Raw genomic sequence first — 18721 nt, forward strand, 5'->3', positions numbered from 1 at the left:
CACAAATTACTCTCCCCTTTTTGGTGAGGTTAACTGCCTTGGTTCTATGAGATCTAGCGTATTTTTCAGAGAAAATAGGTTAGGGAACTGAATTTATAATGTGAACACATACACCCAAAGAAATTCAAGCTAAATAGAAAGAAAATACTTAAAACATACAATATAAAAGGAGATCAGCACTATGGTTTCCTTTTCCCCCACAAATCACCTACAAATGAAATAACTATTCCCAGTCCTGGCTTTGGGTGAGAGTGTTTTATTTTTGTTGTTTCTTGTGGCTAGCAAGGAACTGAGAGGAGTTAATAGCTAATCAGATGATTTGGGATGACAAATCATTAATATCAGTTACTTAACTGGAAAAATGGAAGCATTTACAAGACAAAATACTTGTCATCAGATATTAAAAATTATCACGTAGAAGTCCAGTTTTAGGGTCACAGAACATCAGAAACTTCCTATATAGAGAGAATGATTTTAAACAAAATTCATCCCCAATCCACATGAGAAAGCCCAGATCACACTCACGGTATGCTGTTGCAGAATCTCTCTCCTTCTGGTCTGTGCTGAGAAACATGGTGAGAGCAGAATATGGTACCTGGAACAACTACACAAAGAAAGAACATCACTTAGGAAAACATATCAAGGTGGATGTTGTATTCCTTTGATAACCAGGAAAAGGAAAAGGTGCAGTTCAGCATTGCAATTCACTCATTTAGAACATGGTATCTTTAAGCACAAAGGCCTGCCTTTCCACTCTGGTTTGTAAAGTATGTAGCATAAGAGGAAAAAAGCCTCCTTCATAATATAAATAATAAATAACAACTCAGCAACAGGATTTACCTTAATGCTGTGCTCCTCCAGCTTCCTTGGGAAAAAGTCCTTGCAGCTAGGCTATAAACCATCTAGCTTTCTTTGCACTAGGAGACTCTCATGTTCCTAGCTTGAGCTAAGAGGAAGCAAAGCCCTAGTGAAGACAACAGAATTTACCACTTTATTGAAACCAGAAAACTGCATAAATCCCCCAGACACTCTCAATGGATGTCTCACTATATAATTCAAAGAGATAATTATGAAAACTACAAACTGCTTTGTCTTCAGCACCATTTTGCCATGCACTCTTTAATTTGAGTTAAGGATAGGTAGAAACACAGATTACTACGTCTAGTCCCTGACAAAACAGTAGCAGGGATGGGTGTGTTGCTTGTTTGTTTTTTTACAGCACTATATCTAGCACGTAGTCTTTACCTTCTTGTAAAATCTTGGTAGAAATAGGCACTGGTAACATTTACTGCAATGCTGGTAGATGAGCCCCACTTTTACAGGAAGAGAGACCTTCCCTCCAATAGTACTTTACTGAACAATAACTATTGAATGTTAAACGCCTCAGCTTTTGAACAGTAATGACACGAGTGAGACCTTTTCCTCATAGTGTTGAACTAAAATAAAAATAATTTCTAAAATCTTGGAGCGACATACAGGTCGAACTTCCAGAATCAGCATTTGCTTTTGTCCCATCTCATCCTGTGCCTCCATTCATTTCAATGGCAACACCTTTAATAAACTGACTTACTCTACATCCTCTCAGATATACTTAAAGGAGTTTTATCACCATATAAATACATACAGATCATCATCCTCTTTGTAAGGTAGATAAGTGAGGAGCCTATTATATAAAAGATGCAAAAAAGATGCACAAATAAATGAAATTAATTAACTGCCCAGACTCAAAACTAGTCATCCGCATTGTTGTAAGAAATAAACCGATCTTTCTACTCTGAATACCGTTCTTTAGCAAGGAGGATCAGCTTATATGACCATGTGGGAAAACAATCAGAGAGTCAAACCATAGCCTGAGAATTCCCAAACTGTGGTTCACAGACTACTGTAAAGTGGTACATAAGCCCACTTGAACAACTGAAACATGCAGACATTGTTTCCACCACCAGAGAGGTCAGTACCCAAGCAAACTAAGCCTGGCCAGCCACATCCTACTCTGTTCATACAAAACGCGTTTCTGTTCAACTCTGTTAAACATGAAGAATGTGTACTTTTTCAAAGCTCTGTCATGGAAAGCCTGCATTTTCCCTTCAAATGAGAGAGGGAAGAAAATAATTTTAAGCCATTATGAATGTGTTCTGGACCATCTTTCTCCAGAGGAAACAAAGGATCTAGGGAAACCTTCCAGCTGGACACAGGAATACAGAATTCCCAGGTTCAAAACACCTGCAAACAGGAGAAATGCTAAAGTCAAACAAGATATATAAATATTTTAAATGGCTGGGAAATGTTTTTTCAACATGCAATCCAGTGAAATTCAGTCGGCTGGGATACACTCTGTCACGCTGCAATCCGGAGGCCTCACTTCTAGTTCTAGACCTCTGTATAATACTGCTTTGCAGTGAAGATACCTTGCTTCACCTTGATTTTGGCTACAAGGCAAAATGGGGCAACACAACCCTTCCATAAATGCAGTTTCAGATCTGGGACTCTTACTTTTCATTGCCCTTCACCTTAAGTCAAAACACCAGAACAAGAGCCACAGACCTATTTGGTCTTCTAAACCACCCCTGAAAATAAAAGTTAAGAGAAGTTAGGTGTCTAAGTGACACCTAGGAATTTGAACGTCTCTGCTGATCTATTCAAGAGTGAGCTGACTACCTAGAGCAGCACATTAGTTTTGCGAAAGGCTGAAATGGTTTAGGACATGGTTTAGGACACTATCTATCCCCAAATGTGTGCAACTGGCCTTCAGGTGAAATACGCTACCCTTTCTTGTGCATGCTTTTCAGATGCTCTTAAGTCACCAGCCTTAGCCTCAACTGCCAATGAAAGTGACTGGAGGCAATCTGGCTGAATTAGCAGGTCATCAGGCAGAAGCTGTGGGCAGAAACTGTCAGCTAGCAGACAGTTTGACAAAGGGACATCTGCCTTTCCTTTAAAACTCACTGGAAGTTGAAATACAAAAGTGAGCACTGACAAACCTCAATTTAGTAAATCAGAATGCAATAATATAGACAGAAAGCAAAAGTATGTTACTGCTGAGAGCATCATGGGCTGTAATTTACTTACTGTGGTCAGTGCTTGGAAAAGGCAATAGAAAATCAGGTACCATGCAACTCTTCCTGCTACAAAAGGAGGCAGGTACCACATGAAAAAATAGGACACTACTGTGAAGGGTGTACATGCCAGCATCCTGCAAAGAAGATCAAAACATATCAACAACCTCAACACAATGGTAGCAAAGTATATTCAATTTTCCTGCTGATAATTGATACAATGCAATTTATTTTATGTGCAGTTTTTGTAAATATATGACCTGATTTTAAACATTAAATGTTAGCATGGATTAAATGCACACATTAATACAAAATATAAACCAGTACTGCCATAAAATGAAAAAAAAAGACAGTCAAACAGCAAATGTGAAGGAAAAGAGCTATACTTACCTAAATTAATATCCGAGCTAGAACAGATCGAATTGTCCCGCACATACACTGTACTGCCATGACTATAGTGCCAGTCCTTAACCCACATGCCTCATACTGCACCTTTGTTAGAAAGAGCTATTGAAAACTGAGCCCTACTAAAACGCAGCACAACATGCTTCAGCAATTTTCATATGAGCCTACTTAGGACCAAGGATTCCCGCTTCCAGTTTTAACACCTTTGATCTTCCTCTCAACTTAGCCTCTTCACTGCAAGTACAAATATGTTGATATACTTAAAAGTGCTGAAAATAGCATAAAAGGTGATGGACAGCTCAATTCAAAAGTTCCTGTGGTCTGTATCTACCCTGGTACATACCCTATGGTCAAATTCGCTCCATTTAACTCAATAGCCAAACTCCTAATCACATCAAACATAAAAGCTTCAACTCTTAGGGAAGAAGGTGGCTTAAAAAAGGACCATGGAAACTTAAATTCAAGATCTTGCCATGAAGCAACAATTCAATTTAAATTGGTCTAAAAATGACTTCAGATGAGCAACACTTTTCCAGTTCCATGATATGGAAGAACTGATAAGGTGCAATTATTTCCCAGCAGCCTGACCTGCAGTAGCACCAGAGCTCTCCTGTGTTATTGCAAATCATACATTAAACAATGTAACTGGATGACCAAGACCCAACAAAAGAAAATCCAAACATGTAAAAGAGAAAATATTAATCCCTTCACAACAGCACTACTAACGTTGGGCATCAGCTGATTGTTTTGCAATTGTGAACGAAAAACACAGAATACAAAAGAGTAATGTGGGTAAATAGTTTAGTAAAACAATGGCTTTCCCATACTGCTCTGCGGGGATGGACAGCAGCACTGGGAGCTGAATGTGTAGAATAGCAAGGAAAGTGCCAGGTTCTGGTATTCTCTGTCTCTCTAGTTTCCAGGCCACAGTTCAGTCATAGCTGGTCAGCAATGGAGGACACAGACAAGGTTGTGACTTTAATACATCTCAGGCAATCTACCTTCTTCTCCAAAAGTGTGAGCTTTTCCAGACACATGCTCAGATATAGTTTCCGCAATAAAGTTTTTTACAGTCATTTTTTGTGCAACTCTTCAGCAATAACCCTCTTAATAATATTGTTCCCTCCTCTTTCCATATCCTTTCTTTTCCTCACTAATTTCAGTGAGTTTTGAGAGCCTTCTGAATCTCTGTCTGCTATTATCCCCTTTGACAAAATATTTAACCAAGTTTGTCTCTTTTATGCCACTATCTGGTTATGTGTCTTAAGCATGCTACGTAAAAGAAATCCTTCTGGAAAGAAGAAAGTTGTTTGATGAGCAGCTATTAAAGGCAGGGCTAGATAGCTGCTCTTTCTGTAAGAAGTGCAAGTTGCACAGCAGTCGGTTTGCAGTGCAAAAAGCTGATAAACTCATGCTGAAGCTAGAATGGGAGTTATCCTAACGCTGATCTAATACTAGCACTAAACGTGCAGTATTTGCAGTATTTCAGAGAACTAGAGAAAAAAAAGCATCAGAATACAGCTAAGGGTAATTGTTATAAACATGCTATGATTTTCTTTTTGAATGATCTCTTTACTAAGTTAATTCAGTGCTCATAAAAAAACCCCTCTATTGATGTGGCTACAAACCAAACGCAGAAAAGAGAAAGAGCAAAGTGGCAGCCGCTTTGCTTTTCCTACAGGGCTCCTGACAAAAACCTTAATTTTGATTTGAAGGTCCTGCTCCTGCTAGGGCCAAGAGCGACTGATCTCAGTCTTCTTCCAATACATATCTGCCTCCTATTCTTTGACAGATACAAGCTGCCCACAAAGAAGTTTTTGTAGCCCTAAAGCCACACCACAGCAAGAGAACCACCAGCTAAGGAAGTGGGCTTATTTTTCATCACAATTTGATTGCTTCGCTCAGGGTGCCACATGTTTACTCTTAGATTTTAGTTGTGAACTGAGTTTTGGGATTATATTAATGGAAGAAGAAGAAAGCCACCAATTAAAATATCTGACAACATAGCATTATAGTAAAAGAGAGAAACCATTCAGTCTCTCCTAGACTTTTAAAATGAAAAAAACAACAAATAAACTCCCTATAAGCATAAATAAGCATAGATTCTTCTAACAGGGACTATCCCTTCGCAATCCACTTGTTTCATTCCTCTGTCCCCTCCTTATAGCGCATGGACAGCATACGGACAAGTGTTACTTGCCATGCACTTTCTCCTGGACAAAAAAAAAACCATCTGAGCTAGAGTGCACGTGAGTGCATGTGAGGGATAAGAAAATCTATGCCTAATAACAACGCTGATCAAAATCTTACAGCATCTCATTCTTTGACAAAAGGTATGGTGATTTTCTGATTAAGCATTTTTGACTAATAGGACTTAAGAGAAGCAGGACCAGAACGATCGCTTTAAGGAAGAATGAGGCGGACTGCTCGAGCCGTGCTAGTTACTGGGGGCTTGAACTAGCGGTGGTGTCAAATCTGTGCCGCACATGTGCACACATCCCGTACTGAACTAACTGTAAGCCCTAGAGAATTTAACTTAAGGGAGCTCCCGGAAGGCTCATGTGAAAAGGGAAGACACACTAGGACACAAGTAGAAACAAGGTCCAACTTTGCAGAGGAGGGTGAGGGAGGGACTAGCACCCCTTTTAACTCAGAATCCAGAGCACAATGAAATCAAACTAAAACGAATGCAGACAGAGATGAAAATTCAGCTGCAAATTCAAGAACATTCTAGATCTGAGATTCTGGTTTGGCTTAACAAAACAACCCAATGTCTTATCTTCATTTTTTTTGTTTCTCCAGTGGTAGAAAATCTCTTGTATGTTTTCACAGAAGAACAAGTTGAAGAGAAATAGATAGCATGGGAATTTTTCTTTTGAATTTTATATAGGTAAAATTAATATGATCACTCTTGTCTGGGAGACAGGTAAGGAAAAATACAGTTTAATGAAATTAATCTATGATTACAGCACTCACATAAAAAATATACACATACATATGTAAATATATGCACATATTTCTGCTTACCAAGGCATGAGCCGGCCAATTTTTGTCCATCTACTTTTGCTAATAAAAAAGCCCGCAACAGGATCAGTAACTGCACCTGAGGCTTTGCCAATGAACAGCACCAAAGAGGCATGAAATGGAGTAATCTGAAAGTACAGACATAGTCCTCTAAACAGCGGCCATTGTTTTACAATACAACGAAACAGCAAAAAGCGACTTTCCAGAAAGAATCTCAGTGCTTTAAAGAGTAACAGTAGGTCATTTACATGTCTGCTGCTATCAAAGACATTACTATTGGTTACGCTATTGGTTTCCCATAGCAAATAAATAAGACGTCAAGACAGGCAACATGCAAGGAAGGATTGGAGGGGAGAAGTGCAAGGAAGAAGAGATTATGGATATATTTAGAACTAGGAAAAGGGGTCAAATCGAGGAGCCCAGGGAACTAAAATCCTTGTTTTGGTCATAAAAGCAGACAGAGACCCTCTGTAACTTTCCCCTCACTTCATTCCCCATACAGCCCCATTTCCAGATCTTTACCTTGATCTGAACTAGACTAAAGCAGAGGTAGCTGTTTACATGAATTCAGCCTTTTTCATCTCCTGAGATTACCAATAAGACTGCCAAGTGGTGGCATGTGGCTATGGAAGAAGTTAGAGCATAGCAAACTCGTATCCACCCAGAACGACGCTGTGACAAGTGAACTGCATAACGCACTGCTGCTCAAATCGAAGTTGTCAGCACAAGACCAACAAATCACCCTTGAAAAACGTTCCCATGTTACAGAGGAATAAAATAGCCAAGTGGGAAAAAACTCTGAAATTAACCTGGAAAGTCCATATTTTAGTGCACATATAGAATTACAGCTTATCCTGGGCAATGCATTTATCTCTACATATATCTGTAGAGAATGTAGGAGTTCAAAACATACACTAGCTAAAAAAAGAGGCTGGTTCTCCTCTAAGTGCCAAGTCCATGCCACTGAAGTAGAGGCTTGAAAAGAGTCATTGAAATCTATATAATCATGAATGATCCTCAAATCAATTCTCTTACCAAAAAAAAAAATATATATACATATATATAGATGCTGAAGCAGCCTATTGGACTCAAACAGTGACAGGAGACAAAAACCCTTTGTCTATATGCTCTTTCATGCTGTCAGTGATCCAGCCTAGCTGGAAGCCTGGCGAATGCAGCTGATACAACACCAAGCTTGAGCTAGTATTCCTTGCTTTTCTGCAGAGCTTATCTCCTGCCAGGAAGAGTCCCATGGCTTCCTGGTGGGACAGGTCCCCGATCCGCAAAATTTTCTGTCAATACTCCCTCAGAGGAGGAAGAAAGAAGCAATAATCTCTGAAATATCCTGGATGACCTTTTTAAAAGGGAGATGCTGTGCACTTTTATAATCACGTTTGTTAAATTTTAGCTCAAATTAGGTGAGACTGCAGGGGTAGCCAACCTTCCTGATGCTACCAGCTCCAAGACACGTATCCTACCCTAGAAAGCTGATGGACAGGGAAGCATTGGGAATGATACACTAGCAAGCAACGACAGTGCCTCTCCAAGCATCCCTCTGCTGCACATGGCAGAGTCATTGCGCTCTGTCCCAGAGCAGTTGGCTGCTGCCCCTAAATCTAAACCATGTCTGTCAGCCCCAGTGCCAGTAGCTTCTAGGTGGTAATAAAATACAAGATAAAATGTGCCGTGTTCACCCACCTTGAAAGGAATTAAGGATAGGACCCTACTATTGGAGGTTCTGGTGTTCTCTAGTAATTTGACGCAAGCATTCTGTGTGGTTTGCCGTTATATATAGCACTAGTTCATACCAGTAATTTAGATGTAACATGGAATTCAAACAGAATAACTATAAGCTACAGAAGATGAATACAAAAGTATTTTCTTAGAACGGGTATAGATTACGTATGAAGGATTATACATAGTGAGTTTCACAATCTCCAAGGAACAGCTGAATTCATTTTGCCTCTAAGAGGACAGGAATTAATTCCAGGTTATGACTATAAAATGACATACCCTCCCCTGAAAATATGTGGAAAAATCCATGAGAATTCAGATCTGTTGGAGAGGCTTTGAAATGAATCTTTGTCATGCAGGATTACTTTGGGGACTAACTAAACCATCAAGGAATAAATAATTAAGCCCTTTTACAAAGCAGTAGGTGAATTACTACAAACATCAAGCAAAATTGCTGTGTTTCAGTAAGAGGATCTTACTAACCAAAAAAAAAAAAAAGTATATATTATTATGTCATTTATTTAGGTAGTGCCCACAGAGAGGTAAGACTGGGACCCCAGCTTGCTGGGCACTTTACACACACACATGAAGAAATAAACAGTCCTTATCTTCAAGAATTTTCAATTTCTGTGAATAGGCAGAAGATTAGGAAATTCCCCTATTTATAAGCACATTGGGAGAACTGTGTTAGTGTCTTTTTCATCCGGTCCAGTTCATCCTTCACTTATCTTCAGGAGCTTGTACTGCCATCCTTGAAGTAAGTGTGAAATAGCTGCGGTCAGAGCTGCATCCACCTCCTGCTGCATCTCCAAGAAATTCCCTCTTCCATCCTCGACTCTCACACTCCCTATCAACCCCGTTGCCACCTTTGAAGCTGCTCTCCAAGACTGGTCCCTTTTCTAGATCCCGTGACTTTGGTCTCAACCAGACATTTAAGAACTTGACAGCTTTCAACGCCAACCATATCGTGATGCCAAAACTTGAAAGTCTATCAAGTAACTCACGAGATTTGGCATTTCTTTTACAGCCCCAGCTTCTGATATCAGACTTCTATAGGAAAAATATAAACCCGAACTTTCTGACACCTCTACTCCCCCCCACCCATATCATGATGTACTCATCCTGTCTTTCTACATCTCAAATAGCAAATGGGTATTTATATCTGCTAGAGGACCTCCTGTTCCTTCCAGCAAATGAAAACAGTCAGTGCTGAAATCTGCTCATACGGTTTCAGCAGCAGCTGTTCTCACAGACCCTGCAATTTGGCCTCATCTCCCTAAAACCCTTTTGTTCCCTACCTTTATTCCCTCCTATAATACTTTGCCTATCCCACCTAGTTACTACACAGATACAGAAGACTATCCAGACCAGTCAAAATTGCTTATGGATTCATTTTCTTTGTTCCTCTGCTGCCCTGCAATCTAGCTGGAGCAGCTGAAAGTCAGATGAATGGGATGACTCCTGCTGCTTTTTTTTACCAGGTCTGCTTCTGTACCAGAAAGCCACAGAATGGAAGTAAAGAACCTTCAGGAAGGATTACTCAGCTTTCTTTGCAAAGAATAATTATCCTAGCTAAACAAAATAAAATTGACATGAAATATGTGGACTACTGGACTCAACCGCAGTGATTTTTGACCAGGTTGTAGTCTGAATGAACAGAAACTTATACTAACGTTTCACATGTCTCATATCTTAGACTCTTTGATCCTTGACAGCAAGAACCACATTTTCCTGTGTCTGCAAGTGTGTAAACTCAGCTGATGATCCCAAACTAAAAGCAAATAATGGCCGCTTCAAATCAGAAATGAAACTAGTGAAAAAAAACTCCCTCTTTTTAGACAGGTTTATGCAACTCCCAGGACGTTTAGCAGCTAAAGGCAATGATAACAAGGCAGTTTAAAATCTGTGTTAGCTAGTTTACCCATATTAGTTCTAAAGAAATGAAATCATTAATTAAATCAGAATTGAGGTAAGTCAATAATTTGTAAAGGTTTCCTGTGTTACTTACATGGGCTATATCTAGCAGGTAGATCTGTAGGAAGAAGGCAGCAGCGCTCCCCGCCACCTGATTTGGGGCACCTCCTATTGCATAGCATAGCTTGCTGCAAACTGAGAGCCTGTATTCCTGTTCCAGCTGAAATAGAACAAGTAATGAGAAAGACAAGCTACATAAGATAAAAGCTACAAAAGTCTCTAAGGGTAACACAAATTCCGGTATTCAATTAGTAATCAGGTTTTCTGCTAGCATGTCCACATGCCCTTAACATCAATGGGCTTTTGGTTGTCCACTGCTTTGGTCTTATCATTTTTGTTCCTTACCTGAGTCCCTGAAAACCAGATCGCAGTGCTCCTACAATGGAGTCCAGGTTTATCCACTTCCCACAAGCTATTACAAAGGAACAGTTTTATGATCAAATCTACAAACAGGTAAGAAGAAGCAAAGAAGTGCACATCCTGTTATACTATTTTCCAGGCCCAGCTTTCTCTATGAATGTTTAATTCAGATTCGAAAAAATATTGAAAAACTTACTTGTATTTATCTTTCGAACCATAATAATCAGTATATACTCTCATACTGTAGCAACTAGACAACATGCAGAGAGGAGGGAAAGTTCTGCAGCCAAGTGTCCAAACAGACTCCGGAGATTTGTGTCCTCCTCCTTCCTCACTTTTCCACAAAATGCTGGTGTGATCTTGGCAAAGTCACTTGACTTTCTATGTTTTCATTTTTCAAACAGTGAAAATTGATATAAAAAGGAAATTTTGGAAAGTGATTTTGGGGCCTAAGTCCTACTTGGGAAGGACTCTAAATCACTATAGATGTCTTTGAAAATTTTGCAAAATTAAGCTTTTTTTTTTAAATTGCCTTTTGATATGTGGTAGAAAAGTGCTATAGGCATCCAAGAATGTTCTTTAATAGAATTACCAAATAAGAGTAAGATTAAAGCTGAAAATAGGGTTTGATAATCATAATTTAGAGACAAAAATGTAAGGAGTCTAATAGAAATTCCAGTGAAGAACATTATGTTTTCTAATAGTAGAAGTTCTAGAATATTGGAAACACTTAAAAAGCTCAGCGTTAATTTCATGGAGTGTAACTGAAAACACGGGAAGAAAATGACTCTACACTAATCTTGTATTCCTCTCAAAGGGATAACATACCCAGCTGAAATTAAGACTTCTGAGAACTATATTCACTTATATTCAATCCTTCTTTAAAGACTGCTATCAGGAGGAACCAGAAAACACAAAGGAGCAGCAATATGCATCCTTGGTCTGCCCTCCCTCTGAACTGAATATACAAGCCCTTAGTTCTTACATTAGGCCAGGATAAAATAGAGATATGGTAATGAGACCCAGTGCAGTGATAACACTCTGATACATTACCTAATTTCTGAAAGTTTTAGAAGTACTAATTACCATCGTCTTTACTATACAACAGAGTTTTGATAAGCTTTAGATTGCCAGACAAAACCTTTCATCATCTGATTGTTCTCCTTTGAACTACTTTATCTGAGTGGGTGTGAACAAGCAAGCATGAGCATCAGGACTCTTTCCTTGTTCTGTTTTGACAGAGAAAGAATAAAAAGTCTCACGTTAATTACATCTCTTATTCCCGACCTAACTACATATACAGCCCCCTAGTCTTAAGAGGTGTACACCTCTCTAGAGGTGGCTCCTATTACTTCACCTAGGTAGAGTGAGCAGTTTCAGGGCACTGGCTGCTAAACGTTACCGTCACAGCAGGCCTCACTTACGCTTCTTGGCAATTCTCTCCCTTCCAGGAAAAAAGACAGTGGTAAACAGTCACAAGAGGGACTCCATCAGAGCAAAATTGGTAAGAGACTTTAAACAAAACAAATAGACCATATGTGTATTTGCTGTACAAAGTAACTATCTTTCAAACACGGTCCTGTTAAATCTGAGCTTTCTGTAGCCCCCACAAGACTAGTGAAGTCTAGGGTTGTAATCTCGTTCATTTAACTCACAACACAGTTCTCTTGAGCTTTGTTCCAGGGTCTGTATACTTTTAAATCTAATCACTTTCTTCTATTTTCGATCTATTCCTTTCCCCTACCCCTACCCACATCCTCACAGAAATTAAATTACTTTAAGGGTTTCTTTCCTTTGATTGTTTCTCTTCTTAGCTCCAAGCAACGGCAAGACAACAGTGTAACTTCTGGCTGAAATCAAGACACATAAGCCATTGCCATATAAATCCCACATCCCATTCCATCCCCCCAAAAAGCTGTGGTACAGGAAATAGTAAACCAAGATCTAAACTTACGGGCTGTAGGCAGTCCTCCATCTTTAAATTCAGTGTCCCGGTTAGCAAATTTACAATCCTAATACACTTAGTTTTTTTTCAAAAAGTCTCATTGTGATACCACACAGCAGCACCTTTCGGATGCTGCTCAAGCTACTTTTTGAACCACACTCCCAGATCACCTTGAAACAAAGGTAATATTTTGGCCACAGCAGTAGTTAATGGCAGCTTGCACCTGCGACTAACGTTGTTTACGAACATTATTACCTGAACAAAATGAGCTGTCAGATTCTGTTTATGCTCACTAAAATAGCTATTACTTATAGGGAGTTTGGCATGTTTAAACTCCTGCGTGAACACTCTTCACCTATCCTTCTCAGAGATGAGTTGTGAAGCCATAACCCAGATACCGGAGAAGGAAATAAATGCAAAGTAATTGGAAAATCAATGGCAGATGAAGGATTAGAATAGGCTGTCGTACTCCTGTCTTCCTTCCACAGCATTATGCTGTGCTTCGTAGCACGCTTGGTCAAAGAGAACAGTTTAGAAACCATGAATCCAGCAATTAAGCCTAGTCTGAGGGATTTTAGATTATAATTAAGGCCAAGCTACCAATGAGGCAAAGCGCCTTTTTTTCCCTATCCTTAGGAGCCTTCCTGTAGGTCTGACAAAATAACTTAAGGAGGAGTTCAGTTCAAGCGCCTTGTGTCCCACTCACAGAATAAGGATGTGCCTCTCCACCAACAAAAGCGCAGTAAGTTAAGAAAAAGAAAACCTATCACCCGCTGCACTTGATTAGATCACGTTTCCACCTAGAACAGTAGCTTGCCTCTGTCAGAGAGAGGGTGCCTGAAGAAGAAAAGGACACAGCATAGAGGTGTCCTGACCAGCTAACCTCAGATCCACAGGCCACCAGCAGCTCATGAACTTCCACAAATGGAGGTTACATCCTGATCGCTATGCCTAACACTTGCTCTCCATTTATGTTGTCTGATTCTTTTTGAACTCATTTATACTTTTAGCCATCATATACTACAGCAGTGACCCGAGTTCTACACCCGAAAGTCATGGACTGTGAAGAGAAATTCCACTTTCTGCTCTGTTTGTTTTGAAGCTGTTGCCTGGTAATTTCATTTGGTATCCCAAGAATATCTCCCGAGAAATAATTATTCAGATCCTGCTTTAGATCCTTTCAGGTATCTTATTTCCAAAAGAAGCAGCCTGTAGTCTGTTTTGCCTCTCCATATTGAAGTTACGCTCTAATTATTATTGTCAGTATTTTCTGCCACATCTTCCTGTGAGGCACTGGGAAAAACGCTATACTTCTGAGAGTGGGTTTCTATACCCTGTAAAGCTTTACAACTTTCCAGGCTTACTGTTGAACTAGATAAGATACATGGGGCAGCTGTCCCCTGCAGGATCTAGGGCAGTAAGTCCCCCAGACTTCACCGGGACTACTCGGTATGGCTATGCCTGATGCCAGAAACTGTCTCAAGAAGGATAAAACTGCCCTTGTGCAGAGCAGTGCGAACAGCAGCAGAGCATGAAGACTACAAACACCCGACAAAAATTTTTTCTGCGACTCTGAAGACTAAATTTCCCTGCTGCATTGCTACCTTGAGCGACAGAAATCAAGCTTTCACCTGTGCAAGCTTGTCAGTAAGCTTAAAGCACTCTAAAAACTCACGAGAGACCTGAATGTGTAGGTAGTAGCTGAATAAGGAGCAAAATTCAAATTCTCTGTGATGAAAATTTGTGAAGATCTATGTTGTAGTTGAACACCGTTATGTCAACCTTAAATTGTTTGTGTAAGTTTTATAAGAAAGGTGAGCGGATGGGGATGGGAGGTAAGAGAAAGGAGAGTCAGATGACGTTATATTCTCTTCTGTTTTCAGATAAGTTGAAATTTTTTTTACTTACACATGCTACCTAGTTTAATGTCAAAGTTCATTTTGTTCCAGGGTAAAGCGATAACGCTGAATATGTGAGATATATGACAGAAGAGTAAGTTTAAACATTGTTACAGAAACTTCATGCATCTAACACACTGCAGTTCCTTTAAATTACTTTTAATTGTCTTGTAAATTAAAAGCGTACTTCCCATTGTTTATAAGTTTTCCCTTCCCCAACAGAATAGTGAATACGATGTTCATAACAGATACAATTTTTTAAAAAATAAAACTTTGAAAAGCAACTCTCGAAACCCGAAAGCAACTCTTTGCAAACGCGTGAAGGTACTTCACGGCTGTTACAGACATGGGGTGCAGCTGCACGCCCTTTGTCCTCAGCTTTTCTTTATCAGTCAAGTCCAGAACTCAACCAACAACTAATTTAAGAGCAGCCAGAAGACAGAGCGGGAGCTGAGGCTCTTCGATAACGGCTAGCTGCGGTTTTATCCGAGAAGCGGCGCGAGCACGAGGAGCAAGCTTTCGCGTCAGCTTTTCCCCCAGCGTGGATTGAACACCGCTCACGCTTCTGCTCTTCCGACAGCCGTCCTACGTACCAGCCGCTTACGAAGCGTGGCCGCAGCAGGTCCCTCACCCGTCTAGGGGTGTTGTTTTTTTTTTTTTTTTTTTTTTTAGGAGGCCGCAGTCCGTGCCTAGGTGGAAGGAGGAGCAGGGCCTGGGCTCGGTGGCCGACGGCTCGGGGAGGCAGCCCGGCGAGGCGGGCTGCGTGCGGCCTCCAGCCCGCAAGCGGCCGGGCTCAGGGGCTGCCTAAGCCGCAGACGGCGAGTTTCTGTCTGAAACCCTGGACGGCTTCCCCCGGCTCCTTGCTGAACTCACCGACTGCAGCCCGGGCTGCCGGCGGCCGCAGCGCCCTGCCCCGGCGAGCCCCGCACCTTCCCCACCCTCTGAAGGAAACCCTGCCTCCGCTTCTGCCGTTTTGAAAGCGGCTCCTTCCAGTTTTGCCCGATGCCCCGGCATCTTCTTCCCCTAGGAGAGACGCTGAGCCCCCCGGGGAGGGGGGGGGGGCGCGGCGGCTCGCTCGCCTTTTCCCTGCCGCTCGTTTCTACTGCGACAAACACCGAGTTTAGAAAGGAAAAAAAGTTGGGTGTCTGCTCCTGAGGGGCGACGCGACGGGACGGCGGCCCCCTCCCCCCTTCCGCGGCGCCTCAGGGAAACCTGCCGGCCGCTAAAGCGAGAAGCCGGGGCGGCGGCGGAGCCCCCCCGCGGCTCCGAAACCCTTACCTCCGGCGGCGGGCGCGGCGGGCCGTCCCTCTCGGCCCCCGCCATGGCAAAGCGGGCGACCCACCCGCGGCCGGCACCTGCCAGCCCCGGGGCGGGGCCGCGGCGGGAAGGGGAACCGGCCGCCTCCGCCCCCCGCCGCAGGCAGCGCCCCTGAGGGGCGACGGCGCCGCGGCTGCCCGCCCGGCAGCGGCCCCCCGCCGCCGGGCTCCCGTGTGGGGAGCAGCCCCGCCGCCCTCGCTCCGGCGTTGCCGCGGGAGCCGTTCGCGAGGTCGAAAACGGGTTTTCTGGTCCTCGAGGAAGAGCGTCGACGGCGAAGGCGGCGGCCGCTCTTCCCGCCGCGCCCTGAGGGGAGGGCGGCTGCGGCGCGGCCCCTCTTCCCGGCTGGAGCGACAAACGCTGCGTTTCCTTGAGTTACAGGCGTTTTTGGCCACCGGATCACCGAAAGCCACACGCGACCGGGCGGCCGCTACCCTCAAAGCGCCCGGCACGCCGGCGCTTCTACTCCTGCCGTAGCGCCCCTCCGCCCCCAGGAAAGGTGTCTCCACCTCAGAGGCAAAGGCAACAAAACACCCTGCATTTTTAACTGCGAATTCTTTCAGCAGTGAGATGGACCAAGAAGGTTTGAACGAACCAAGACACGCACGAGGACCCGGCCACCTGCCCATCTCGGGAAGATGACGACAAATCTGTTCGCACAGCGCTTCCTGGCTAGACCGGGTCAGAGAGCTTTAACGTTGCAGCCCGTTATCTAGCACAGGCACCTGGTGGGTATGGGATAGCCACCGCAAACTAAGCCATTACGATGCCAATATCCAAACCCTTTGCAACCTTATTTGACAAGAATCATTTTAACGAGTTTGCAAAATCTGCAAGAACACGGCGTTAAAAACGTTCTCATTCTAGCACGACCTCATAGCTGCATTTTTTGCTTGTTTTTTTGTTGTTTTTTTTTAAAGAAAACAATCAGAGACCTTCAATGCAAAGCTGAAATTGTGGCTTTAAGAGGTCTTATTTAAAACCCATTGAAGCTGTTAGGCTACAAGGGGTCCTAAAGGCCAAGGATATAGGGACTTAGAAGCAGAGGTGAAGCTCAGTCAGTCCCGAAACATAATTTCTTCTAAATTACTAAACTAAACATAAGTTGAGCACGTTTAATTTCAGAACAAGAAACGTTCAAATTCAAGATTAAGGTTCTCTCTTCTCTTCACAAACATACAACATGTTAAATCTGTTTTTTACTTACACTTGCATATGTTTCTGCACTAGGGAAAACATTTTCTTTGTTCTTTAATAGGCTACTTCAATTTTACTGCAAGTTATCTTAAGGCACTGGATTTACTTACATGCAAAAACAGCGATGGCTTGTGAAGAAACAATGATTAACTGGTAACACCTGTGTGCTTCATAGACTTAAGTATTGATCAAGCTGGTTTTAATGGTGTTTGACCAATGCACAATAGCTGTCTACAGCACTGAGCTTATTAGACTGTTCAGATACTACAGGTAGGTAATCAGCCTTTACTAGTTGACCAAAAACCAGCTACATGTTTGGAAAAAGTACAGGGCTCTTCTACATTTTCTTCAAATTGAGCAATAAATTATCTGATCACAGCTTGTTGCCTTGTTATTAAAGGCACTTTCTAGTCCACGATGGGATTAGGCAGTCAGCAGTACTTTGACTTTTTAAAGAATTGATGTCATTTGTATTACAATTAAGATCAATCCACTCACATGATACTTTCAAACCACAAACATACTCAAGTCTACAAAAGTCGCAGCCATAAACAGTTGAGGTACAGTAAAGCACAATCTATCACTAAATAGAATCAAGCTATCCAGTCTCTTAAATACTGGTCAGCAGACATGAATGAATGTTGGAATATTAAATACTTAACTACTCCTTACCAAAAACATTATCTTGTGATAACAAGCAAAATTGCTTTACCCACTTGATTTTCTTCCCTAATTTAAATTAATTCCACACTATTTTTTCACTAAATTCCTATGTTGCACATGCAGGAGTAGTATACTGCTACTTTGAGGTTTCATGCACCTTCTGGATAAGAACATTGAACTTACTATCAAGCATTTTCGGTTCTCCAATACTTAGTTTTACATTAAAATAAAATCAAAAGCATTGAATAATAAAATTCACTGTTCAGGAAGCTCTGCAAACTAAGAACTGGAGCTGCATCTCTACATGATTTGTCTCTTCAGTTTTACTACTGGGTTTGGCTGCACCCAGCGTCCTACTACTGGAGATCTGGTAGGCTTTTCATATAATATAGAAGTCAGCTTAAGATGCAAACAAAATTTAGTTTTGTTATTTGCTACATAAACCTGAACAACATAGCAACTGTTTTCACTGCTGTAAACTATATGTTAAGAACTGCATAGTTTTCAGAGATTTGCTTTCTGAATATATTGAATAGATATTTGTGCAGTTGACTTTCATTAATTGCCCTCATAAGGGCCAAGAGATGCTAAAGCAAAATATACAGTTCTACAACCTTATGAATGAAATAAGTGCATTCCTCCTTTGAAGTAGCAGGAGTTTTAGAAAGAATTCAAGTTACTCCAATAAGTCATCTTCTGTTTAAAACAAAAACAGGAAACCCCAAACCTATCTTCCAGTTAGCCATGCAAAGGAAGTGTACCAACTCCGACAATTACCCATTTGTGCAGGTAGCATAAACTAGTTACCATTCTTTGAAGGCCCCAGGTAGCCTCTTATCCAGAGACTTCAGTTCCATTCACTAACCCATGTTCTACTTAGCTTTTCATGCCAACTGTACAGCAAGTATGGTGTTCAGGATATCTAGTCCTTACATTGTTTTCTCCTTCAGTAAAATATGGAGTGGTTGGCTCCAAATCCTATGTTCCAAAACCAAGAATGGCAAAATAAGACTTGGATGAAAAGGGAGGGGGTGACAGGCAGGGAGAAACCTTGACTTTCAAATAAGGATTTTAAATATCTCTGAAACATGGGCACACGCCCTCAGTGCCCCCCTCAGCTGGCTGGTTCAGGACAGAAATGGATATATAAT

The 18721-nt window shown here is 41.7% G+C and overlaps 1 protein-coding gene across 5 annotated transcripts in view; it reads right to left on the reverse strand.

Moving 5' to 3' along the window:
* The window catches only part of MFSD2B (MFSD2 lysolipid transporter B, sphingolipid), a 40646-nt gene extending 24845 nt beyond the window's left edge, over nucleotides 1–15801 (reverse strand). For 2 of the 5 annotated variants that reach the window (XM_068937053.1, XM_068937050.1), the window contains exons 1-5: nucleotides 15675–15767; nucleotides 10228–10353; nucleotides 6489–6613; nucleotides 3070–3193; nucleotides 526–604 (exon numbers count right to left, since the gene is read on the reverse strand). In XM_068937053.1, coding sequence (XP_068793154.1) covers nucleotides 526–604; nucleotides 3070–3193; nucleotides 6489–6613; nucleotides 10228–10353; nucleotides 15675–15719 — 499 coding nt within the window. In that variant the 5' untranslated portion in view covers nucleotides 15720–15767. Of the gene's footprint in view, nucleotides 1–525; nucleotides 605–3069; nucleotides 3194–6488; nucleotides 6614–10227; nucleotides 10354–15674 lie in introns of all 5 variants that reach the window. The other 3 variants (XM_068937052.1, XM_068937055.1, XM_068937054.1) reach the window with 3 other exon arrangements.
* Nucleotides 15802–18721: the final 2920 nt, after the last annotated feature.

This window comes from Struthio camelus, chromosome 3, assembly GCF_040807025.1.
Source record: "Struthio camelus isolate bStrCam1 chromosome 3, bStrCam1.hap1, whole genome shotgun sequence".
Lineage (NCBI taxonomy): Eukaryota > Metazoa > Chordata > Aves > Struthioniformes > Struthionidae > Struthio > Struthio camelus.